This window comes from Phyllostomus discolor, chromosome 1 (genome assembly GCF_004126475.2).
Source record: "Phyllostomus discolor isolate MPI-MPIP mPhyDis1 chromosome 1, mPhyDis1.pri.v3, whole genome shotgun sequence".
Classification (NCBI taxonomy): Eukaryota; Metazoa; Chordata; class Mammalia; order Chiroptera; family Phyllostomidae; genus Phyllostomus; species Phyllostomus discolor.
The window spans coordinates 26,304,649-26,331,172 of record NC_040903.2 but is presented as its reverse complement, the minus strand read 5'-3'; the positions used below and the strand labels follow the sequence as shown (position 1 = coordinate 26,331,172).

The 26,524-nt window shown below is 39.6% G+C and overlaps 1 protein-coding gene across 4 annotated transcripts in view; it reads left to right on the top strand.

Annotated features, from left to right (window-relative positions):
- Nucleotides 1-26,524, top strand: part of ATP8A1 (ATPase phospholipid transporting 8A1) — a 216,513-nt gene that overhangs the window by 84,207 nt on the left and 105,782 nt on the right. For 3 of the 4 annotated variants that reach the window (XM_028505406.2, XM_036020088.1, XM_036020096.1), the window contains 6 exons: nucleotides 241-285; nucleotides 8,469-8,541; nucleotides 11,698-11,803; nucleotides 13,143-13,225; nucleotides 17,878-17,927; nucleotides 22,619-22,688. In XM_028505406.2, coding sequence (XP_028361207.1) covers nucleotides 241-285; nucleotides 8,469-8,541; nucleotides 11,698-11,803; nucleotides 13,143-13,225; nucleotides 17,878-17,927; nucleotides 22,619-22,688 — 427 coding nt within the window. The remainder of the gene's footprint in view (nucleotides 1-240; nucleotides 286-8,468; nucleotides 8,542-11,697; nucleotides 11,804-13,142; nucleotides 13,226-17,877; nucleotides 17,928-22,618; nucleotides 22,689-26,524) is intronic. The other variant, XM_028505407.2, reaches the window with a different exon arrangement.

Genomic DNA, 26,524 nt, shown 5'->3' with positions numbered 1-26,524 from the left:
TCATGTTAAAGAGGTGAGTTGGCTATCCAGTTATAGAATAACTTTGTAAACCTGCTGATTTATGTAAATCATCATTCTACTTACTGTACTAACTGCTGTTCTTTCAGAATCAGCTAAAAATCCATGTTCTTAACTGATTTTAAGATCCATCTTTTTGTAGTTCCCTTATGTACACTCTGATGTTTCCAGCCTTGCTGTGATTCTTTTTCCTCTTTCTGCCCCTCTCCTTGCTTCCTGAAGCCATGTCCCCGAGCCCGAGGATTATGGCTGCTCTCCTGAGGAATGGTAAGCTGCATGGACCTTTCTCTCTCACTGAGCCCCTTAAAAAGGGTTTGCATTTTATCATTTTTCCAGACACAGTTCACCTGTTTTGAAAAAGCCTTACCGATCAGGGATGGTGGCATGCTGTAAAGTGGGTGGTGGTTGAAATTCATTGAATAACCTTTAGTCGTTTTATAAACATTTAGTTTAAAGGTTAGGCTTGTCAAGAGTTTTACTTTATGTATCTCTAATAAAGTCTGTAATGATCAACTTGGGGTCCCTGGGCTGTGGACTACAGAAGATTTCAGTCTCGGCACTAGAAACGGGATGTTTTCTAGCTCAGCATTGCCACCTTCTGCCACTACACACATTCTCTGCAAATCTACAGAAGACGCTGCTGGAGACACACCCAAGCAGTGGAGATTTCCTTTGCGTTTCTTTTCATTAATACTAAACCTGTTTGGGGGCTAGAAAATGAACTTTTAAAAAATCGAAATGTCTAGAACAGATGATGACAGACTATGCTATCAAAAACTGGAGTTAACTGGAATGTAATTTCCTTTAGAATTATCAGAGATGGCATTTCATAGGTTTGATTTCAATACTTTGGTGGTGGTGTTTTTTACTTTAATGTAAAATCCTCCATCCAAATTTTTTTAATTAAAAATAAAATAAAATGCCTCCTCCATGGATTTACATTGCCATTTAGAATAGTGTAAGTTCATTTTGATATTTTTATAATTCATCATGATTTTGTGGCAAATAAAACTGCAGGAAACAGTTCTTTCAATGATGGTAACTATAGAAAACATTGTGGCTTTACAAGTGGTTACATTTTCAGGTTACACATGTTTTTTATGATTAAGCCACATTTCCAATAGCATTTAATATTATTCAACTTTGATTTTATTTCAATAAAGAAGAGATTTTGTAACAGTTTGCGGTAAACCTCAGTATACCTGGGGGTTAAGGACAAAGTCGGCTGTTTGGTTCATGTGATGATTTAAATCCTTCCATTTATGCCCATTGCTTGCAGTATCATGGATTTGAACACCTGCACACAACTGAGTAATTATTAGTGTTTTTAAAAATGTGCCAAAACATCTTACTATTGGTGGATAACTCCAGTTTAATGGTGTAGATGTTCCCTTTTATTTAATCCTTCAAAAATGTAGTTAAAATTTCAACTTTATCTTTTAATTGGTTGCTTTTCTTTAAAATCAAGATAATTCTATTAATTTTAAACACTATTGATGTAGAAGAATTAATATACATTTTTCTAAGATAACTCATTTATTCTTAAGAGAAGGAAATTGTCTTTACCATATTTTTGCTAAGATTGAATGGAAAGATTATTAGTTGTTTACCGATGTCATTGAAAATATCCTACTTTCGATAAAGGTTGTTTCATAGCTTTTATCACTGTTGGGAAGAGAGGGTGTTATTTTATCTAGTTTAATAAGTTCCTTTTGTAGAGCATCCTTTTGGAAAATTTGATATTCTAAACTAGGTAATTCCAAATAGGAAATGCCAGCTTTTTCATAAATTTTGCATTTCCACTTGTGGTTACATATAAATTTAGATGTTAACAACATTTTTTTAAATAAACACTAGGGGAGGCTTTTGCCACTTTCATAGTAAAATAAGCTTTACTTTAAATACATACTTGGATTCCCCGTCTCTCATATAGTTACCTATTGGCCTGCAAAGATGAAAGAACAGATACTTTTTGAGCTCCTGCTGTGTCTCGGGTCCCGTGCAGGGTCAAGGATGCAGACTCTGAATTCCGACTACCCAGGTTCACATCCTGATCCTACTGGTACCCTCGAACAAGTTGCACAGTCCCTCTCCCTGCCGTCCTCATCTGCGAGCATGTGGACATCAGAGGGAGGTTGTGAAGACTGAGTTCTGTTTCTAGACAGAATCATGTTGGGACCCAGTCAGCTCACAGAGAATGTTAGCTGTGGTGTCTCTTCCTTCATCCTCCTGGCATGTCTGTGGAGTGACTATTCTAATGGTGGAGAAAGTTAGGCAGAGAAGCTAGTAAGTAACTTGCCCCAAACTATACAACCAGTAAACAAGGGAGCCAGAGCAAAAGCCTCAGTTCATCTGGTTATAAAGTAGGTGCTGCTCACATTATGTCCCATAGACTTTCAACAACTTTGGAAAGTAACTGCTTTTGGAGTTCAAGATATCTTTGCTATTTGTCACTTTATTTTTTTTCTTTGTTTCTTTCTTGTTTTGTTAAGGGAGGAAGAACAGGTGAAATGTAACTGACTTGAGGGAAGGTAGAACAAGGGAAGCAATTTTGCACATTCATAAGGCTGGCATCCCCCCAGCCTCATCTGACTGGGTTCATGAAACCAATGTCAAAGAGTGATCATGGTAGAATCCTGCGCTCCCCGCACCTGACCACATCTTTGTGCTGCTGGCTAGTTCGGGGCTGAACTAGAGAGTGTGATGGCTAGATAAACCCAAAACCAGAAAGTTATTCCTGTCTGTTAACAGCTTCACTTTTCAGTTGAAGTTCATTGAATTCTAGGTACAAGGTCTGTGCGGAAAGTATCCAGCCATGTGCTGTGAAAAATAGACATTTATTTTAAAAGATAGGAGATATAAGAAACATTGTACATATGACAATGATACCTCTGTCCTCTTCAACATAGGTACCTTAGGACCTCACACAGTTCTCCCAGTCACCATGAGCTACCCCCATCATATTTTTCTAAATCTCATTGACAGTCTGAAATCTCTTCTCTTTCAAAATTGATTTGAGTTTTGGGAAAAGTCAGAAGTCTCAGGGTGCTAAATCTAGGCTATAGTGGAGCTGACTCACCTGGGTGATTTGACATTTCACCAAAAAACTCTACACCAAACGACACATGAGCAGGAGCATTTTCAGGATGAAGCTGCCCATCACCAGTTGCCCATAGCTATGGCCTTCTGAATCATCTGAATAGTTTCTGCAGAGGAATGTTTAAACTTAACACAAATTTCATGCAGATTTGTTGCTGCACTCAGCCATTTTTTAATGCAACAGCCACACCATACACGTACTCAGTCAAGGACATCTACCACCTCCCACTGACAAGCACAGTGAAATCATCATTGTTCACACCTGCGCATTCCAGTCCCCTCTCCTTGGCTGCCAGGTTACATGGATGTCGTGCAAACTATTCTTGTTATATAAACAATAGCTGGACTTCTCCCAAATAGACCTGGCATATAGCCTGTGGTCTATGTATTTATTTTACTCCCCTACCATATTTACCACAAAAATGTCAAGTTAAGAAAAACACATAATATTTAACACTTAAATGTATGTAGGTTATTTTACAGTCAGTTGAATTTGAAGGCAAACCTAAAATGTAGTAATCCTTTCAAACAAGCTCTCTTGACATTAAAGATAATTGGATAATGGCTGTAGCTCTACTTCCTTAAATATACCAATATAAATAGTTTACAGAGAAAAAAATCATTTCCCAGCCAGTAGCCACTTCACTCCAAAATCAGTAGGGCCTTCTTGTTGTTATGAGGTACCATAAGCTAACATATAACCTCACAGATGAATTCTTTCTATTAAAAATCTACCACTGGAAGAAAAATATCTGCTTACTCCCAGCACCCTTGTAGCCCTAAGATATAACTATTTTCAAAAACTATATATTTCTTTACCCATTTTTTCTTCTAATGTTTCTTATGGAAAATTTCAAGATAAACAGATGTAGACAAAGGTACTCACCTACTCACCTCTGTAGCGCGCACTCGATACAAATTGCAATTAACCTATACCTTTCCCTCACTAGTATTTCAAAGCAAATTCCAGATACCATATTTGTTTTTCTTAACTATTTAATGTAGCTCCACATTATTCATTCTGAAGTTACTTTTTTATAGTTGATGCTAGTGAGGGTAATTCTCCAGAAAAATTACCTTCAAGGGTTCTGTGCTTAGTCAGTTATTTCATGATTTTTAGTATTATCATTGGATACTACTACTTTCTAGTCCCCTTTATCTTCGCAATTCATTCCAGCATATAATTATGTGTGCAATGAATGCTATTTCTTTATTTTGCTGTAACAGCGAGGCTCACGAAAACATTTTTCCAGGTGTGACTACGTAATAATGAGATCCAGTGCATCCCAGTTAGTGTCAGCCTTCTGCGTAGTCAGTTTGACGGGTAATTCGTGTATTCCAGTGAGGCAGCTGTTTCAGAGAGTGTTTCCGAGCTCCTCTTTTGTGATTGCCTTTGGAGACACCACGAGCCACATGGAAAAAGCAGGTCTCATTACTTGGGATAAAACCATTGTCCAACAAAAATATTGTTGGACCCAAACACTTGTTCATATTCTTGAACTTTCGTGGACCTGTCTCGGAATAACAAATGTATTTGTAAAAATTAAGTCTCCCTTGAAGGAATTTTGATTTGAAATGAGTAGAGCCATTCAAAAGCAGGAGGCAGATCCTTTCAAAAACTAAAATGCTGTACAATCACACTGCCTTTTGTCTTCCTGTGTGCATTCGTGTACTGTGTGTAGGTGTGGAATGTATACATTTCATGTATATGTAGGGTGTTGTCTATATTTCAGGTAGCTGACGCGGGTTTTGTTACTGTTTTTAGTTTAAATGTGATTTACTTTCTGGTTCACAATGCATCAGCATGTTGCAAACTCAGGGTGTGCAGAGGAAGAGACTTTCCTGCCTTCCCGGTCTCAGATCCCTCCCCTTCCCCTCCTGAAGGCAGCCAGTGTAACTGATTCCAGGTGTATTCTTCCAGATCTATGCGTTCATGTACTTTTCCGCTCGTATTTTTATAGCAAGTGAGGCATATTGCACAGATTTGTACCAGCTTTTCTTTTGACCATGCATCTTTGAGATTTGTCCATATTCTGTGAATAGCTACCCACTTTTTGTTTAGTATTCTGTTATGTGGATGTACTAACAATTGTTAAAGCAACATCCCTAATGGAACTTGGGTTATTTCTGATCTTTTGCTATTAAAAATGTGCTGCAAATAATGAATACACACAGCATTTTGCACTAGGTGGATAATTAGTATGAATTCCCAGAACTGAAAACTGGCTCATAGGATACACGCATTTTAAATGTCGGTAGAAATCACCCAATCGCCCTTTGTAGATGTCGAACCCATTTTCATTCTTACTGGTGAGACATAATGTAACTTTTTCCATAATCAGGACCACACAATGTAGTCAAACCTTTATTTCTGTCTTATCTAAAGTTCATTTCTCTCATTTTGGGATAAAGTTGAACTTATATTTAAAGCCAATTATATTCCCTTCTGTATGAACTGTGTATATATCCTTTGCTCATTGTTCTGTTCATTGTTCTGCTCATTGTCGATCTTTCTCTTTTGATTTCTGAGTCCTTTTTAGTAATATTTACTTATTTATTTATTTTTAGGGAGGGGTAAGGGAGGGAGAAAGAGAGGGAGAGAAACATCATTCTGTGGTTGCCTCTAGCGCACCCCTTACTGGAGACCTGGCCCTCAACCCAGGCATGTGCCCTGATGGGGAATTGAACCAGCGACCCTTTGGTTTGCAGGCCAGCACTCAATCCACTGAGCCACACCACCAGGGCTGATTTCTGAGTTCTTTTTATTTTATGAATATCACCCTTCCACATATGAATTGAAAATAACTTTTCACAATTTGTCATTGGCTTTTGACTTTGCAGTAGATTTCACTCTGCAGAAACGATTTAGCTTTATGCAGTCACATTTACGTTTGTTTTTTTCTGAATTATGTGTGATACTTTAGGTACTTTCTAGTCTGAATTTATTTTTTTTAATCTCTTCATATCTTTAGTACTTTTATTAGCATGCTCATCCATTTGAAGTTTATTTTGGTTTAAGGTGAAAAGTGTTGGTCCAACTTCTTTTTCTTTTTTCTGGTCATTCTCATTGACATACATTTTGAATTTTAAAAAATATCATAGTCCATTATTGTCGTATATGAAAACAGCTAATGCCAGTTAAGCCCTATGCATTCTGAATTTTCTGTTACCTTTTATTGCTATGGGGACTCTTCATTTTTGTATGATCAGAAAATAATTATTTACAATGCATCATAGCTTTTAAATTAAGCTGCAGGAAGCTGCAAATTGTATGATGTTTTGGGCTTCCTTGCCCTCCTTAATGTTCTACCCCCTGCCTCATTGCTTCTTGCAAAACACCATCATTTCTTTGTCTCCTGGTGAGCAAAGTGCCACTTGAAAATTTCCATGGAAAAATTTAACGAAACGTTGATGTTGGCTTGCGTTTTTATTTGTGAGCAGTCTGCAAATTCACGTAGTTTTGTCAAATCATTGTCTATGGCAGTATTACTTGTACTTTTAATGCAGTTGGTTCTTTGAAATGATAGGCACTTCCTAGCTTTACCTGTTTACATGTACTAAAAGTAAATGTTTTATAAGATTTTAGAGAGGGTGGTGAGAGCCCCATGCCTGAGTTATCCAACCAACCCAGGCCAGGTGATTAGCAGGAGAGTTGTTAACGGTTTTATGATCTTGGAAAGGAAGCCCCTTTCCAGAAGAAGAGTTCTTCCATGGTGGGAGCCGCCTTTGGTGAATGGAGGATGCAATGTGTCCATATCAATATTTCAGTTGCACAGTTAGTGTTATTTGTTGTAAATGCACTTGAAAGTTTTATCAGTTATGGTAGCTGTAATATATAAAATGAAAGAATTGCGGGTGAGATTAATAAAACATATCTTGAGATTTATAATGGCTTTCAGCTGGAATTCTTTGAAAAGAAAAATAGACCTCCATGGGCAAGATGTTACTGTGAATATTCTTTGACATTTCAATTTATGTAACAAATAAGTAGGAAAATATAAGAACACTTGATGAATACATTTTAATAATTGGGAGTCTTTATGGAACACCAAATAGTAAACTATTTTTAAGAAACGATAGTATTTAAAGGAGACATGCATGCTAAATTGCTTGCTTTGCCTGTTAATGTCCAAGGGTTTTTCTCTCTGTCTTTAAAACTAGAGGAGAGGGAATAACAATAGTAATGTATTTATTCTGTTTCCCAGGGATGTTTTGAGAATTCTAAACTATTACATGTTAATAAAGGTGTATTTTATTATAAACATCTAACTTACTCCTTTGTTTTGTGGGAAGAATATGTCATTGAGGTTATAGGGTACATTCAATTATTTCAAATTCTTTTTTTCTTCAGTGATTTTTCCTTCCTTTTAGATGGCTGGCTTTCAAATATGAAACTCCCGATATGTGGCACAGTGGCATTGCTAATGCTCTTTGTAATCTGTGAAAGTTGTGGTTAAAATCTTTCTGGATTACAATCATTTAATATCAAACCTATTTTCCCCCTCAGTGAATTAATTCTGAAATTTGCTTCACTGCACAAAAGCTTAGATCAATATATTTTCACTGAGTATTGGAAAGTATACCCTTTGGGTTTGATATTTCCACTTAAATGGTCTTTGTTTTTCCTTTGAATCTCAACATTTTAATATTAAGTTGCATTTCTATGAGGCTAATAATAGCTGGATTCAGAGGCAGTTCTGACTTCAGTTGTTTCTTCTGAAGCACGTAATGCGTTTGCTGATCTGACAGTAGCCGCCACACGAAAGAACCCCATACACTTCTATGATCTGTGCTCCTCAGTACACAGAGCAAATGTGATATGTGTGTATTTCAGATATTTGTTAGTGATGATAAAAAAATGTAAACAGTTCATTTGTGTTTTTATATTTCATATGATAATCACGTAGTCTTAGGTACTACCAATAAAGATATAGGCAATGATAAAAGTGTTAATCAGTATTGTTTTTAATAATAACTTTATTCTCAGAATTCTTAAAACAAAAAAATAATGGAATTAGAAGAAATGAAATTCCAGGTATTTTAGCAGTTTTGTTACATTTTTTTAATTAATTTTTTAAAACTTCATGTGACTGTAATGTAGTTTCACTCTAGGAAAATGATCTATAAGATACCATTTTCATTACACTGGAAAGGTCTGTCACATTTTCACAATGCTTAAAAACACTTATTATTTAATCATGAAATCTGTGATGTCTTATTCAGTAATGTAATCTAAATTACATTTAATCTATTAGGGGTGTTTACAGGCATAAAGACATATTTTAAAAGTTACAAATAGATTAATGAGCTGGTATAAATAAATCAGGTTTTTTTGATTTTTTCCCCTTTAGGCAGAGCTCACAGTTTGGAGATGAAAAAACATTTAGTGATTCATCACTGCTGGAAAATCTCCAAAATAATCATGTAAGTGACATAAAATCATTGTATTCCAATTAATGAGTAAAAACTAATGAGCATTTCTCTGAATTATGTCCCATGTTTATTTTTTAGTTTGATAACTATTTTTAATAGTTTTCTTTTTTATTCTTTTTAGTATGTTTTATTGATTATGCTGTTACAGTTGTCCCATTTTTCTCCCCTTTATTCTGCTCTGCCCTGCACTCCACCTCCCTCCCTCCCGTGTTATCCTCCCTTAGTTCTGGCCATGGGTCATACGTAAAGTTCTTTGGCTTCTCCATTTCCCAGACTATTCTTACCTCCCCCTGTCTATTTTCTACCTACCATTTATGCTCCTTATTCCCTGTAGCTTTGCCCCCATTCTCCCCTCTCCCACTGATAACCCTCTATGTGATCTCCATTTCTGTGATTCTGTTCTGTTCTAGTTGTTTGCTTAATCTGTTTTTTTTTGTTTGTTTGTTTTAGGGTCAGTTGTTGATAATTGTGAGTTTGTTGTCATTTTACTGTTCACAGTTTTTGGTCTTTTTCTTAGATAAGCCCCTTTAACATTTCATATAATAAGGGCTTGGTGATGATGAGCTCCTTTAATTTGACCTTGTCTGGGGAAGCACTTTATCTGCCCTTCCATTCTAAATGAGAGCTTTGCTGGATAGAGTCATCTTGGATATAGGTTCTTGCCTTTCATGACTTTGAATCCTACTTTCCAGCCCCTTCTTGCCTGCAAGGTTTCTTTTGAGATATCAACTGACAGTATTATGGGCACTCCTTTGTAGGTAACTGTCTTCTTTTCTCTTGCTATTTTTAAGATTCTCTCCTTCTCTTTAATCATGGATAATGTAATTACAATGTGCCTTGGCATGTACTGCCCTTCCTTGAGTCCGACCTCTTTGGGACTCTCTGAGCTTCCTGGTCTTCAAAACTCTATTGCTATTTTTTTCTTGGTCAACAATGACTCATGATTATTAGTTATTTAGCTTTAATATTATCATTATCAATATTCTATCTTTTCAAAATGTTTTATGTTAAATAATATTAGAACCCTGTTTGAAATGATTCACTGTTAACAATTTCAAAATATCTATGCAAATGAATTACCCCTTCAGAATGATAGGCCAGGGAAAGTCTGTACAGTAAGAACAGTGGCCATCTTTATGAAGTTACTGATGCATTAAAATTTCATCGGATCAGGTGATGGCGTTTCCTGGAGTTTAAACCCCAGAGCTTTTTCTCACAATGGCTTCAAGCTCAATATGTGAAAACTGGAACTCATACTCATTACCCAGCACATGCTCTCTCTGAAGGAGAGGTGGACTCACCAGCTGTGCCCCTGCTGGAGCTCTAGCAGTGTCTTCATACGGGCAGTTTTGTTGTCCTTTTCTCATAAGAGAGCCTTCAACCATGTATTAGCTGCAGGATGCACAAAACCTAGACCTAGACCCCCTCTTTCCTCTTGTGTTCTCAGGTTTAGCAAGTTACACCATCACCAATCTTACTACTCTCTCTAGGGACTCAAAGTTTGTTTTTGATACCTCCTTGTCCCTCCATCTCCAGATCAATAGAGTCACCAAGACCTTGTCTATGCTGATTTCTGGGATATATCCTGAATGCCATCTTTACTCTCTTGTCACTTTCACTACCCAAGTCCAGACAATCAGCATCTCCTGCTCGAATGGTTAGGGTGATGCCTCCTAACCATTATCCTTGTTTCCTTTTTACTCCCTTCCTGTTCTTGCCACACAAGACAACTGCAGCGATGCAAGTAGAAATCAAATCCCATCACTGCCCTGTTGTAAACTGTTCCCTGGCTTCCCTCTGAACTTCGAAGTTACACAGTCTGGCCCCGGCCTGAGTCCCGACCCTCACTCGGAGCCACTCTTCCCCCCTTTCTCCTGACATCAGCCTTCCTTTATGCCCTCAAACACGTTTCTTTATTTCCTTCTTTAAGATCTTTCCAGTCATCTTTGGTTTCTGCTTGATGGGAAACAATGCTCAGTTCCTCATGAGGCTAAAACCTCATCAGCTTAAATATAACACTATCGTGAAAACCACCACAGACTCACCCAAGTCACATTATGTGTATTTACACATTCTCTTCTTTGTAGCCCTTTTTCATTCTATAAATGAACAATATTTGTATGTTTATCTGTGCGCTATTTTCCCCCTAAGTTGAAGTTTCACAAGGCAGGGACCGTGTTTCCTTTGTCTACAACTGTAGCCTGAACGCAGTTTTCTCAAATAATACTTGATTTAGTTTTGCAATCAGTTCTTTTTGTTTTGTTCTGGTTTTTTTTGTCCAACAGCATAGAGAAATATTTTTCTTTTTAATTTGGATGATATTTTTCTTCATCAGAACCCAGACAGGCAGATGTTGAATTTAAGAGCTCTGGCATCTTTTCTCCTATACACTCTAAGCTCCTTGCAGAACGAGTTCACTTTTATGTCGTCCTCTGGCCGTATGAGCCCGTTGTGCATAGGAATTGCTCGATCATTTCTTTATTTGGTAAAACGAGTCAGGTTAAGGCTGACCTTTTTGGAGAGAGGGAGGACAAGGCCTTACAGAGGAATCCTCTGTCATCATCACCCCAACCCAAAATAGTGAACCACAGTAGATTGAAATGCCTAAAATTCATATCTGATCAGGAATTAGAAGAGGTAAATGAACATTTTAGAATTTCTCTTCTGTCTTCTGAACATGGTACTTGACCATATCCACCTTTTTCACTGCGTTGTTTCTATTTAATAACACAGTGTTGTCTTGTAGAAATGTTTAAAAATCAATGAAAGAGTGTGAGAATGAAAATTTTAGTTAAAAGCCCTGGCTGGCATAGCTCAGTGGATTGAGTGCAGGCTGTGAACCAAAGTGTCGCAGGTTCGATTCCCAGTCAGGGTACATGCCTGGGTTGCAGGCCATGACCCCCAGCCACCGTACACTGATGTTTCTCTCTCTCTCTCTCTTTCTCCCTCCCTTCCCTCTCTAAAAATAAATAATAAAATCTTTAAAAAAAATTTAGTTAAAAATATATTTTCTTCATAATAGATGTCTTCTTAGCTATACCCTCATACCCACAATGTTTAACAGCTACACTCTTGATGGACATGAAGTAATATTGCTTTCATTAGTGTCAAAATGTTTAAATGGCTAAGTGTGTTTATTTCCTCCAGCCCACTGCACCTGTAATATGTGAGTTTCTGACAATGATGGCAGTCTGTCACACCGCAGTGCCGGAGCGAGAAGGCGATAAGATTATTTATCAAGCAGCATCTCCAGGTACAAATGAAGCAGTTGTGATGTATTTTTTTCAGTGGAAGATTGTTCTGAAATTTGAGATTGTCAAGAAAAAAATCCATTTAACTTAAAAAAGTAAAATAACCTACTTCTGTTTTTCAATTAGCAATAATCACACCTTGGGTAAACCGCATTGGCAGCAGTACTGCTACTACACAAAGCTACTTACGTTTTTTAGTTAAAAAATATATTTACTAATTAGAAAAGCCTTGGTTTTCATATTTAAATATTTCTATATATTAAAATATAAAACTTTGAATATGTAATTTTTGTCAGATGACATAGACAGAAATTTGAATAACAAAATTCACAGAAGTGAGAATTACTTTTTTATGTGCACATAGTAAGTTCTCCCTCTTTACAAAAAACTTAGTCAAAAACTGTTTCTGCACAGAAGTGCACAGGAAAAGGAAGCTCTGTTTGCCTGAACAGTGTGCGTTTTAGAACACCAACTTGCTTCCCTTTTTGGAGATGATAATCAAGGAGCTTTTGTGATTTATTGGGATGAAGGTAGTTTACATATCTGAAGGAATTCTGTAAAATAATTTATTAGCACAGTTAGCTGTGTTTAATCTTAGGCTTAATTTTAGATCCATTCTCAATGTCAAATTGAGTATATAGTCAGTTCAATTATTATAAGATTTTAGGAAAGAAGGAACACACTTTGGAGAACTTTGTTATAAGTATTTTAAACTGTAGTCTAAGCCAGTATCTGTGACCTTGTAGAGTATACCGTGTTCCTTATAAGTATGAGAATGTTACATGTCCCATTGTTGGATAGAAACTATGTGAATACATTCTTATCCCGCACCCCACCCTCAGCAACAGGGTTTGATGTCAATGGTGATGACATTAATATGGGATAAAATAAAGCATTGATTCATTTATATCCATTTAAATTGAAGTTGCAATTGCTAGTATTAGTTTTTCTACGATGAACATTTTAGGAGGAAAAACAGGAAATATAAGAAGGCAGTTGCATGTCATTCATTGTGAGGAAGGTTTTCTAGAAAATACGATGGACCAAGGGGTACATGTAAATTTTCTTTCTTGGGTATGAATAAGAGTGAGACGTCACCTTCAGAAATATGATTCTGGGGTCTGTCGCTGTCTCAGGTTATTCAGGTTACTCTACTCATTCCTTTGGCATTGTCATAGAGCTTTAAAAGAAATGGATTTCAATAGCAGGAGCCAGAAAAAAAAGTAACTTTAATTTTTTAAAAGTTAAACAGCAAATCAAGTTACAGTGGTGTGTTTCTCTTGTGTTGGGGATCGTTTTTGTCTTACCACATGTTTGCTTTCCCCTGTTTTCCCAAAACAGATGAGGGAGCCTTGGTCAGAGCAGCCAAGCAACTGAATTTTGTTTTCACGGGACGGACACCCGACTCAGTGATTATAGATTCAGTAAGTTATTTCCAAGTCTTTTTTTCATCAAAATAAACATACACGTAGCTTTGAAGATAAAATGACACCAAACGGCTTGTAATGAAATAGAACTTCTCTACTGCAGTCCCCTCTCCAGAAGCAACCACTTTCTGTTCTTTAACTCCTTCTTCCGGCATTTGTACGTCTCATATTTTCAAAAAAAAAAATACATGTGACTAATGAATGGTATATGTTTTGGTGCTTCACTTTCAGACATGTCTGCTGACTCTCTATTTTATTATGTTAAATGAGGAATGAGGATTTATCTCTCCTGACTCACCACCCCTTCCCAATATTATTATAATTATATTACATTTTTGGTTAAACAAGTGTTCAGATTCAGTTTTTAAAATGGACAAAGGACCTGAACAAACATTTCTCAAAAGAAGATATATAAGTGGCCCATGAACATGTGAAAAACAGTATGAGTCATCAGGGACATGCAAATTAAAACCACAAAGAAGTACCCTGCCTACCACCAAAAGGGCTAAAATTACAAACATTGCACCAACTGTTAATGAGAATATAGAGCAAGTGGAGCACCCAGGTATTGCTAGGAGACATGTAACATGATGTCATCCCTTTGGAAAAACTTTTAGAGTTTTCTCATACAGGTAAGCTTGCACCTGGCCCAGCAATTGTACTCATAGTTAGCCAGGAAACATTAAAGCTTATGTCCACAAAACAAATGTCTAATGGAATGCTCATAGCAGCTCTGTTCACCGTAGCCAGAAAATGGAAGCAAACCAAATGTCCGCGAATAGGACAATGGGTAAACAGACTGTGACATACTCATACAACAGAGTATCTAAATGATAAAAAGGAATGAATTATTGATTCATCAGTAGTATGGGTATGTCTCAAAAACATTCTGTTGCAGAAACAAAAAAAACTGGCACAGAACAGTGCCTACTCTAATTTCATTCAGATGCAGCTCGAGATCATGCAAAAGGCATTTGTGGTGATAGAATTCTGAAGAGTGGTTGCCTCGGGGTCAGGGAGGAGATTGATGGGAAAAGGGTGCAAAGGAATTTACGGGGTGATGAGAATATTCTACTTTGTGATTGGGGTCGTGGTTTCACCAATTCTGCCTTTGTCAGGCTATACAATTTTCTTTAAACTATACATTTAAGGAATATGTATTTTAGTATATGTAAATTATAGCTCATTAAAGAATCATTTAGTGTTTATATGATTAATGCCTGTAGCGATATTCATAGCTGAACATTGTTGGTATTCAGTGATTATCTTCTTATTTTAATTTTATGTTTCCTGACATAAAATTGTTTCCTGAAAATAATTTTTTTTATTTTTTGAAGATAAATTCCTATATTTTTTCAATTCCTTAATTTATTCTGCCTTTTAGCAATTGTCTCCATACCTCCTAGTACACCTTCATCCGATAATCTGTAGTAAGCAATTCTATTTGTGAGACATCCTTCTTGAAGTCCTCTGTTCTCCTTGGGCTAGTCCAGTTTCATTCTAAGGTCTGCTTCGATGGCATTTGAACTTCCTTTAGATCTTCTCAGGTTTAGGTCTATATCCTAAATTTCAATTCTTCTTTTTTTAGTGAGCTCCCTTGTTTTGATGGAGCACCTGCTCTGTGAGTTTCATCCAGTTAAAAAGTTGTCATAGAAGCAGAGCACACAGCAGTGATGCCCTCGGCAAACCCAGCTCCTGACTCTCGGGCTCTGCCACATCCTGGCTGACAGTGCACAGTCTGCATGCTTGTCATGCTGGAATCCCTGTCCTGTCTTCCTGGGGACTTCCTTTCCCTTCGTCCTGTGTTAGATCCTCTGTTTCCCAAACCCCACGTCTTCCTTATCCTTGGCTTGCTCTCTTGATTTGTGGAGCACCGTCTTCAGTGGCTCCCGAGAAATGATGCGTGGGGAATTATTTATTAGCCCATTTGCTAGTCCTTTCAAGTCTAAATATGTTTTGCCCTGCCATTATGCTTAATAGTTGATAGTCTGGCTGAAAATAGAATTCCAGGGCAGAAATCATTTTCCTAAAAAATTTAGATTGCTTTCCTATCTTCTGGCATCCAGGACACCTAATTCAGAACAAAAGGACCCATTCTGATTCCACATCTTCTGTGACTTCCCCTCCTTCTGTGACTTCCCCTCCCACCCGACACCTTCCTCTCTCTGGAAGGTTGATGGATCTTCTTTGTCCTCAGAGTTTTGAAATGTTGTGATCGTGTGCCTATGTGGGAATATTTGCACCCAGTATATTGAGCACTGGGGGAACCCTTTTCCATCTGGAAACTGATGTGCTGTCCTGCAGTTCTGGAAAATTTTCCAGAATGATTACACTTTCCTTCCCTCTTTCTGCTCTGCTCTCTCTTTAGAATTCCCGGACTGATCTTCTAACTTTTCCCTCCTGCTTTTCAGGTCTTTGACTTTTCATTCTACTCTTTGGAAGTTTTCCTCAGCTTTGTCTTCCTACCCTTCTATTGAGGTTTTTTTTATTTTTGCTATCATGTTTTTGGTTTCCAGAGTTCTGTGTGTCCTTTCAATATTTCTTATTTCCTAGTATCCCATTTTTGTCTTATGCGTGTCATACTGCGTTATTTCTCTGAGAGGAATAATGATTGGTGTGTTTTTTTGAAGTTTTTATTTAAAAAGAAGTTTACTTAAAAATAATACATTTACAAACATAACAATTTAATTAAACCATAGTTTTTATGAGAACATGAAGTGGAGTATATGTAAACTATCACAGTGGTTGGTATTTTTTTTCTTTTGCGGTAATTATCATTGTGGGAAAAGCATATTCACCAACAATTAAACATTGACTTTGAAATGTTCTTTCTCAAAGTTTCTCATTTCCTACTTGGGAGAAACGAGCCTTGTACATGGCAAATAATAGACTATGCCAGATCGTTGACAGGAACCGCAGAGTGTAGAATGTAAGGCCAGTCCTCTCCTACACCACCAAAGAGCAGCCCACAGGCTGTAAATATCAATCACAAAAGCTTAAGCATGGTTACAGGCAAGCTTATTGTTTGAAACGTTCTTCACGGATCCCATTAAAAAGCGTACGCTCACTAATGCAGCAATATTTTCAAGGGTAGAAAGCACTGCAAACAGTTTTCTGCCATCAGGAAGCCACGGCAGTGCAGTTCCAATGGCAGAAGAGAAAATGTCCCCTGTGAAGCATGTGCTCCCCTAGCGGCCTGTCTCCACTAGTCTAGCGAAGAGGCCTCCAGGGCCGGCTCTCCAGCCCCACCCCCCACCCACACAGTGCCCATCAGGAAACCCAGAACCTGAAACTCCGTGGGCCGCCACCAAGTCGTGCTTTTGAATTCTCTTTCCTCTGAATTGCTTTGATCCATTTGTTTTGGGTGGCTGTGTTTCCTGTCAACAAGCTTCCCTTACATGCCTATTCATCTTTGGGATTCTCTCGGTTAAGAATGAGGATCTTGCTCTGACCGGTGTGGCTCAATTCATTTGATTCCTGGTCGGGGCGCATGCCAGAGGCAGCCAATCAGTGTTTCTCTCAAACATCGATGTTTCTCTCCCTGCCTTTTTCCCTCCCTTCTCCTCTCTCTAAAAATAAATAAATGGAATCTAAAAAAGAAGGGAATGAGGAAGTTGGAAGCTGATGTGGCAGTTCTGAGCATATGAGGGTGCCAGCAATGAGCTGCACGGTGGGGTGCTCTAGTGGGATTAGTTTGGGGAGTTATGATGTCCATGTTTCTTGGGCATTTTTTGGGCTTGTTGGGTTCCCAGAGAGTAACCTTCCAATTTCTGCCTGGAAGGATGTGGCTGCCACAATGGAGGGAGCTAAGCAGGTTGGGGCACTGGGACCCAGCATTTAGCATCAGTAGAACGATATCACATAGTCAACTGAAAAACAGTCAACTTCTAGAGAAATGAGCCTCTGTTTTACATCTGGTCTTCCACCGATGTGCAGGAAAGGCTAGTGCTGAGAGCTGCTTTTCAAGTAGCTCTTACCCAGGCCTCCCCACTTTAGGCCCCTCCTTCTTCCTCACAATTCTGGAGCTATCCGGTACTTCACTTCCTCATGCCTTTCAAGGATAGTGTGGTGCAGATCGGCTTGGCTCTCAGCTTTTCCATGGTTACTGTAGCATTTGACCTTGCCATGTCTGCTAAGTAAGATTCCACTCATTGATCTCTTTTCAAATGTTTGGTGCTATTGTCTCTTCTTATTTTCCTGCCATTACAAGGCACTTCGTTTTTAGTGTTTGCTGTCATTTTAGTGGGGCTTTGGGAAGGATGAAAATTAAATGTGAATGAATGTCCAGGTTTCCATCTTAACCTGAAAGTTAGTAACTTCAATAAAAGGTGATTTTAAAAGGGAAAATGTGTTGGTATTGACATTTATGTTACATTAAAATTCCATGGCTACCCTGACCAGAAGGTTGCTGGTTGGATTCCCGGTCAGGACCCATGTCTGGGATACCGTTCCATCCCCATTCTGGGCGCATATGAGAGGCAACTGATCCATGTTACTCTCTCACCCTGATATGTCTCTCCCTCTCTCCCTTCTCCTCTTCTAAACATAAATAAACAAAATCTCTAAAAATTTTTTCATGACTAAGATTTATTTCCAAGAAGCCAAAGATTTTTCCACCTTTATGTAATCATGTATCCCTTTCCTCACAGCTGGGGCAAGAGGAGAGATACGAGCTGCTCAGTGTCCTGGAGTTCACCAGGTAAAACGTCTGCTCTGTGATTTGTGTGTGCGAGATAAGTTTCTGTCTGTTGCTATTGGTTCCCCTTAAATAAGTAAGAAAGTAGCTTTCTTTTATTTGACTAAATTTATTTTGACAAAATGTTAATCTAAAATCTTCAGTACGGTTTTTCATTTTCATAGTAGATAAATCAGAAACAGCTTCTTTCAGAATGTTGCAGGATATGACTCCTGAAGACACTGTGAGACTATTTTTCAACATGACCGTCCGCATCCTAGCCATGGGGTGCAGGACCAGGGCCCTGACGGCTAATGATCTGGAAACGCTGTTGTACTTGGAGGGGCCAAGATTTATGTGGAGTGGAAATGAATGAGAGTTAGGAGCCCACCATTCTAATTATGTGCTCATTATATCTAATTGTCTTTGGGATTCTGGAAACCACATCTATCTCTCTCTTAGGTATTAAACCAGTTACTATCTGGTAGGAAAGAACAGAAAGCAAAGAGATTATTCTACTGAGTTCATTTCTTTAAGCCAAATAACAAAGGCCTTCTGTTATAATCAGTGATATCTCTGTGAGTGTTAGACATTTTATTCCCACGTGACTATGTAGTTTCCCAACTGGCCTACATTCTTCAGGCAAATAGTCTTCGGCTGCAGACAGGAAGGTCTCTGAAGTTTGCATCACCATTCACAAGACACTTCAGAGTTTCTTTACACCCCGGGCAGGGAGTAATGCTGCTGCTCAGATGCAATAAGTGTCCGCCTTTTTTCCTGAGGTCATTCCTTCCTCAGACAAGCATGTACACAGACTAGAAAGAAAAGGCCTTTCCTTCTCTCTGCCAACTTTGGTTGCTGTGTTGGTTGGGGGTGACCACAGGCCAGTGGTTAATATCAAAAGTAATGGAGTCTGTCTAATTTATTATTTAAGCACTGTTTTCTTGACTCGTATGCACTGACCGGCTCAAGGGAAAATGCACGAGACCTTGGATGAGTAGCTGTAACAGAGTATTCCCAGAGTGTACCCTCCATGTCTTCTCTTGTTCATGTCAAAGTGCCTACTTTTCCTGAGCCCCCTTGTATGATATCTATAAAATATTATAAATAGGATATCAATTCGCATGTGGGTATGTTTATTAACCTGTACTTAGAAGCCCTATGCTAAGTGATAAATGCCAAGGAGAAAAATATAGCACAGTCGGGAGTTTAAGCTTTTTCAAAGTGCTGTGATGGGGGCAGGCTTCAGGGTGAAAGTGAAAACAGTGAGTAAGGTGGTATTAAAACAGACTGTGAAAGACATTAATGGTTTAGACTGGGATGACGGTAGTGGAAGTAAAGTGAAGTTGACAGAATCCGTGTACCTTGAGGGATGTCAGGGGCTCTTGGGATGGATTGGATGTGGAAGGAGAGAGGAGGGAGGGGTAAGTGCCTCCATGTGAATAGCTGGGTCGATAGAGATGTTGTTTACACAGATGGAAGACATAGGAGCAGGCACGGATGTGGAGGATGAGATGCTGGAATGGAGTTTTAGATGCCTGTGAGACGCACGAATGGAGGGTCAGGGGTAGGCGGCTGGGTGCAGTGGCCTGGATGAAATCCAAGTTCTGTAGTCATGGGCCTGAAAACAGCACCTACAGCCATGAAGATGAGTTGGGTCTCCCAGATATATGATATAGAGTGAGGGAGACAAGAAAGGCTGAGGATTGAGCCATGAGTGACTCTAACTTTTACGGGTTGAGTAGAAAAAGAGGAATTGGCAAAGAGACTGCTTTGTGGCAGAAGTAGAGAAAAATGACACAGAGCCCAGAGAAGAGGATGATTTCAGGGAGATAATGGTCCTCTGTGTAAGAAACGGCTGCAAAGTCAGGTAAGGGGAAGGCTGAGAAGCAGGTGTTGGATTCAGCCGTTCCATGCAGTGGTGAGGAGAGAGGGCAATGGGAAGAGGTGCGGGGGCGGGGAGGGAGGGAGGTGGAGATAGTGTCTATAGCGATTGTTTTAAAAAGATGAGTTGTTGAAAGGGGATGTGGTTCAATGGGGAGGGGATGTGGTCTGGGGAGAGGTTTGTAGGGAGAGAGGAGACCATGTTTAAATATTGATAAGAAGAATCTGTCCTAGAAGGAGCGGATGAAGATTCAGGAGACAGCACCATAACTTCAGGAGTGAAGTTACGACGGAAGTAGGATGAGAGCAGGTTCACACTACAAGTGAAAGGAAGGTCCCTGATAGGAAAAGAAGCATTTCCTCCATTGTTTCCAGAAAAGAGACAGAGAGGAGGGTGCATGGCAGATGAATGTGTAGGTTTTAATTGCAGAAAGAATAGGGATTTCTTGTCTGGGGCTTTCTTCAAAGTGAAGTGCAGAAATTCGAAGGGTCCAGAGTGATGCGCGCTCGCCGGAGACTTGGAGCATGGAGAAGGTGTGCATAGTGCTGCAGAGGGGAGAACAAGCTTGTTAGAAAACTCTAGTGGGTTACTGGGCCTTGTGGAGCCATTGACATTGTTGTCGTGTAATTACTGATCACTGTGGCTGGGTAACTTTTCTCCAGCAATGCCCATGTACTCTACTGTACCACGGAAAGGGGTCCCATTCACCCAGGAGTTGGGAGTTTTGCCAAGAGAAGAGAAAAAGTTGATGAGTTCAGGACCATGTCATCAAAGCCAGATTAAGAAAGGCATGGATCAAGGAGGGCTGAGATAAAGGAAAACCTTACCCCTTGAGACAGCGTGGGACCTGGAGGGTATCACGCCAAGTAAAGTAAGCTAGTCAGATAAAGACAAATAAAATATGATTTCACTTATATGTGGAATCTAATGAACAAAATAAACTAACAAGCCACATAGAAACAGACGCATAGATGCGTAGTAAAGACTGACATCTGTCAGGGAGGCGGGGAGGGAAGCTGGGTGAGAAGGTGAGGGAATTAAGAGGAAAAAAAAGGAATAAAACCTCACAGACAACAGTATGGTGACTACCGACGACTACCGGAGGGAAAGGGGGTGGGGATAGGTAGGGGAGTGCAAATGGGGAGTAAATGGTGGTGGAAGAAGACTTGGGGTGGTGAACACACAATACAATATAGAAGCGATGTATGATAGAATCACACCCCTGAAACATATAATTTTGTTAACCAATATCACCCTAATAAATTCAACAAATAAAAAAAAAGAAGGGCTGAGACAGAATGTACAGATGTCATGACGACGGGGGCCCAGTCAGATGTTTTCCTAAGGAACAGGGAAGGAGGCTGGAGGCACTAACACCGCCATTCGTCACTTCACAACGGGGATGTGCTCCGGAAGTGCCTCAGGAGGTGTTTCCTCTTCCCGCGAGTGCTCAGGCACCGTGATGAGCAACACGGCACAAGTTGAAGTCAAGCATGAGAGAAAACAAACGGCCCGGGGATGCAGTAAACACAAGATGGAGGAGGTGCTGCTGGCATGACACCTCCTGTGTTTACAGCAAACTTTTTGAGCAAGTAGAGAGAGTGCACTCTGAAATAACTGTGAAAGGTATAGCGTGGCAAATACATAAACACAGCCTTCTGTTGTCATGACCGAGAGTTCTGTGCCGTACACAGTCACACGTGCTGTGCTTTAATACACCTGGCAGCACAGGAGGTGTGTTTACACCGGCATCACCTCCAACACGGGAGCGATGCACTGTGGCGTTAGGATGGATTCAGTGAGCAACAGGAATGTTCGGCTCCATTATAATCTTACGGGACCACCATCATGTACGCAGTCCGTCACTGACCAAAATGTCACTGTGTGGTGTGTGACTATGCAGTGGAAATGTAGGTGGAGTAAAAGGAGACTGAATATTTCTAGACACTTCTGAAAGTCCTGGGTATGTGCCCTGACCCTGCATTTCCCTGCTACTTTATGTTGGGCCTGTCTCAGTTTTTTAGCAGCAGAGCATTCTAAGGTACAGCAAAGAGACACAGGCATTTGTCTGTGTATGAAAGGGGAAGTCCTTTCTCCCCTTCATATTTGGAGAGAAGGCCGTTACATGCGTGGTTCCGTGAAGCCTGCTCTATGCAGTGCGGTGCCAGTTTGTTCTGTTCAGTGGTGTTTGCTGTCTCTTGGCTAATGCTTTGAAAGATGTTGCATATTTGACTAACAGTTTTCCCTAAACTGCTTATATCACCAATACAGCGTGAAACTGTGCTCATTAGCTTAGTTTCGTGATGTCGATTGGGTTTTTTACACGATGCTGGTGGCTTGCTAGCAATCACTGAAGATCAGTAGTTGTGAATGTTTCAGTCAGTTACAAAGTGCTAGTGTTTGCCTTTATGTGTGATGGGGCATGAACTTAAAACTGGTCATCATTTCTGATTTTAATAACAGCTGTAACGTGCAACGCATCCTAAAACAACACCCGGCTTCAGTGTTGTTTTTTAAAATCTGAATACACTGAGCCAGCACTCTCCTCCCCTCTGGTGGGTACTAACTCCTCCGGTCTCTAGGGAGCAGTTTTATAGAGCATTCCTCCAGGGCAGCAGATGGTACCCTGGCACCTTAAAAACATAAAGTAACTCTCAGAGGTTCCCAACTGCACACCCAGGGGAGGGTTTATATGTGTGGGAGGCTAGGGCTCATAATTTGGTTGAATTTATTTTTTCAGTGTGAGCATTAAAATATGTGAGGCATGGCAAACACATAGATGCATATTCTTGGTACGAGGACACCTTATGGAAAACCTTTTCCCTTTCAGCGCTAGGAAAAGAATGTCGGTGATTGTTCGCACTCCATCCGGGAAGTTACGACTTTACTGCAAAGGAGCTGTAAGTTTTTATTTTTGTCTTTCGCAGTTTTGATTTATGATGGTTTATAATGTGTATGTTAAGCATTCTGCTATGGAAATGTAACACAGATGTTTAGCATGGAGTTGCTGACATCCACTTTTGTTGGAGTTTTATTGTAATAGTGTTTGGCCTCTCCTGGTGAAATGTGGAATTCCTCCTGGATAAATTTGGTGTTTGAAAAAGTTTGGCCTAGGTTATTTATATAATTTAATTTTTGATGCATAATACTGGAAGTTTACATTATATAAATAACTTAGAAAACACTTAAATACAGAAAATATTTTTAAAATTGTATTAGAAATGTAGTGATCCACACCAGTTTGAATTTAATTTTTTAAATACCGCTGAAACGGGGGAAAATTGGATCACAGTTACTGCTCTCATTTCTTCATGGGGTGATTACAATTTGTCTTGCACTGTTTTAAATAATAAAAGAATGTCTAACTATTGGTTAGTCTTAGTATTTTAGCAGGTTTGATTGGCAGGAACAGTAAGATGCCATTCTAATTTAATTTTCCTAGTTAAAATGTTTCCACTCATTGAAAAATAAGAAATCTACTAACCAGGGTCTTTTTGTTGTTGTTGTTCTTAAAATTAGTCAGCATTTTCCTTCTGAGTTCTCCTTTCCAGGTACCTCGTGTACTTAGCCCAGTCAGGTAACTTACCAAACTTAGAACTTTGTAATTTTCAATATAATCAACAACGTTGGTTTAAAATTGCATGGAACTTGGAAATCGAACTTATGAAGCCCAAGATTTTTATGTAATTCCCATTGAGCGTGCTTTTCAGTGCCTTGGTTTTAAAACATTAAAATGCAATTCTGGAACGCTTTCATTGTAAAGCATTTGGTAGAACTATTTTGTGATTTCTCAAGAATTTAGTTTTAGAATTCCTTTGGTTGTGAATTCAAACAATTAAAATTTTTCTGCTGTGTGCATTTTATCTACCAGACTTTGAGATGGATTTGGAGACAGGAAGGAAGATGAGACCCAAGCCTTGTTAAGGCTAGTCAGGCAAATACGTATAAAGAGAAGATGAGGATACAATGATAAAGGAATGTCATAAAGATCTCCGTCTCAGTCTCAGTGGTGATGTTCAGTGGTGAGGGGAGAAAGAGAACCTTTAAGATCTCCCACTTTAAATGGTTGATATTTATGTGTCCAGTTTACTATACCCAAATCACATTCTATCTTTCTTGGTTTCGAGGAATCTTCTGCCTAGAAATTTAGGGAATTAAAGCATTGACTATAAAATAAAAACATTGGACTCCCTTTTAAAATAATCACAGAGATGGTTTGCATGCATTAACTTGTCGCATTGTTTTCCCCCATTTTAAAATTGGCTATAAAGTGTGGTTAAATACTGGAAAGGCATAAATATATAACACAGCAAGGTGCATTCGAGAACTACGTGTACTTTGCCACAGAATAGCAGAATGCAAAGCTGGAAAGATGGGCATGAATTAGCTCATAGATTTTTTTGCATGCCCGAGAATTTTTACTTTTGTCTGGATTGTTCTGATGTCATTTAGGAAGTGAGATAAGGCAGAGAAGAGAGGCATATGGAGTTATCAGTTGAGGCCACTAATGACAGTGCAGGCCAGAGCTGACAAGTACAGTCACAGAGAGGAATGAGGGCACTGAGAGTTAGGACGATGAGGGAGAGGTGAAATTACCAGGTTTCTGCTTGGTTAACTGAGTTTACTAAGTGATATATACCACTTGCTACCTCTGAGAACCTGGATTTCCTGGGGGAAGAAGTCTGGGGTGTTGATACAAAGTTAGGAGTCAACAAGTACAGGTGGAAACGGAAAGCAGAGAGTTGATGAGATCTCGCATGAGGAAAATATTACATGAAAAGAAAGGAGGACTAAAGGTGAAAATAGGGGATCCAGGTGGGGTGACTAAAACATGGAGGAAAGTCTAAGGAGTCTGGTGATTCACTGGCAGAGTGAAGAATCAAAAGTGACAAGGGCAGCACAGTACTCAGTCACAAAAGTCAGTTGAGAAACCAAGGTATTAGTAGCATAGTCTGTTCACACTTTGATGTATCTCCTCTATTCCAAAATCACAGAATAATACAAGGAGAAAACAAAGATAAAACCAGTCTCAAAAGCAAAATAGGAACCAAAAATCAAAGTGATACATTGAAATGAAGTCTTGAGCTGAGTGGGGTGTGAGTCCCAGGCCCTGGGTTCGGAATCAGGGAGGAGTGGCTGGGGTTTGGTTTCCGTGGGGCAGTGGGAGCAAATAGTGCTTCCCGTGCAATGCAGGCGGGAGCCAGTGCTTCCTGTGTAATGCAGGCGGGAGCCAGCCTCCCTTCCTTGAAGCTTAAGACAGCGGTGAGCTTCCCAGTCACATGATAAGGCTAAGCAAAGCTCATGCCAACCTCTGTGGGGGCTCTAGAGACCCACTAGATTGGGGTGCAGGCAGAAGGGGAGAAAGCAAGAGTCAAACCAAGAGAGCAAGAACACAGACAGCTGGAGCGTGGATTCACTCCAGTTGAAATCATCTGTGTGGACCAGTCTGACAAAGGGTGTTTAGAGCTCAACATGATAAAGAAATGATCACTTTTCTTCCATGATTTATACTAAAAAATAAATTAGGTAGAGGAGAGAATGGGGCTACCTATAGGATAAACTAAAAATGGTAGATAAATTTGAGAAAGAACGTCAGTAAATGGAATAAACTCTGGACAGAGTTGAAGGGGTAGAGGGAGGAGTTAGTGAATCGGAAGACAGTGCTGAAGAGTTCATCTGGCACATAGCACCGAGAGGGGTGTGTGTGTTTGTGGGTGACTTCTATTTCTTGCTTTTCCCCAGATTTTCTTCAGTGAGGTTGTCTTGCTTTATTAATTTTTAAATTAAAAAAAGGAAAAGTACACAATATACAACTTATATCTGCCATTGAAGCCAATTTATGAAAAGTAACATTTACACAGCTAAAAATTTAATTTATTCAAGAAAATAAAAATCCAGCTCCAATACTTACTTTCCAGAGGAGAAAACTTGGCTAGAACACTGAATGCTTTAAGGACCTTCAAGTGACTGAAAATTTTAACCTAACGTGCCCCCTTAAATAAAATGTGGCGCTGTACGCAAAAAGACCATGTCTGACATTAGTCATTGCAAAGTACAGACAGTCGGGAGTGGCACACACAGACCCGAAGCATGCTGGTCTGTGGTGAAATGTAGGCCTGTCTACTGCCTTTAGCAAGCACTCCAGTCCACGGGGGCCCAAGCGTATCTCACCTTGTTTAACCCAAAAACAAAAGCAGATTCCTTGATGCTGACTGGCTAATTCGTAGCACGACCATCTAGGTAACCTCAGTATAAATTGCAGTGGTTATACAAGTAACGATGTGATGAGATCTCTGTGGTTTCCTTTTTGCTTGCTACCACCTTATTGTTGGCGCGTGCGTTTCATGGCACAGTCCCTTCTCTGTCTGGCAGCACTGTATTACGTAGTATTCCATGCATGTGGAATTCCAGGATGATTGCCAATTACCCCAGATACACATTCCGCACATATTTTGAATGCCTGCCGTGTGCAGGGCACTCACGGTACACAAGGACAGAGCAGCATGGAGCTTCAGTCCCAACGGTGAACTTTTTGAATGAAAACTCACCTGGGACTTTTCCTCCTGCAGCTCTAGGCCCTTCACACAAGTAAGTGACTAGACCCCGTGCCGGGCCGCACTGGCAGCATCCACTCCCCACGCGTCTGCACTTGGACCTGGCTGAGGACACCGGGTCCGTACACGCAGTTAGGGTTTCCTGCTGTAAACGTGGGCCCAGCGGGTTCCAGGCCTGGTCC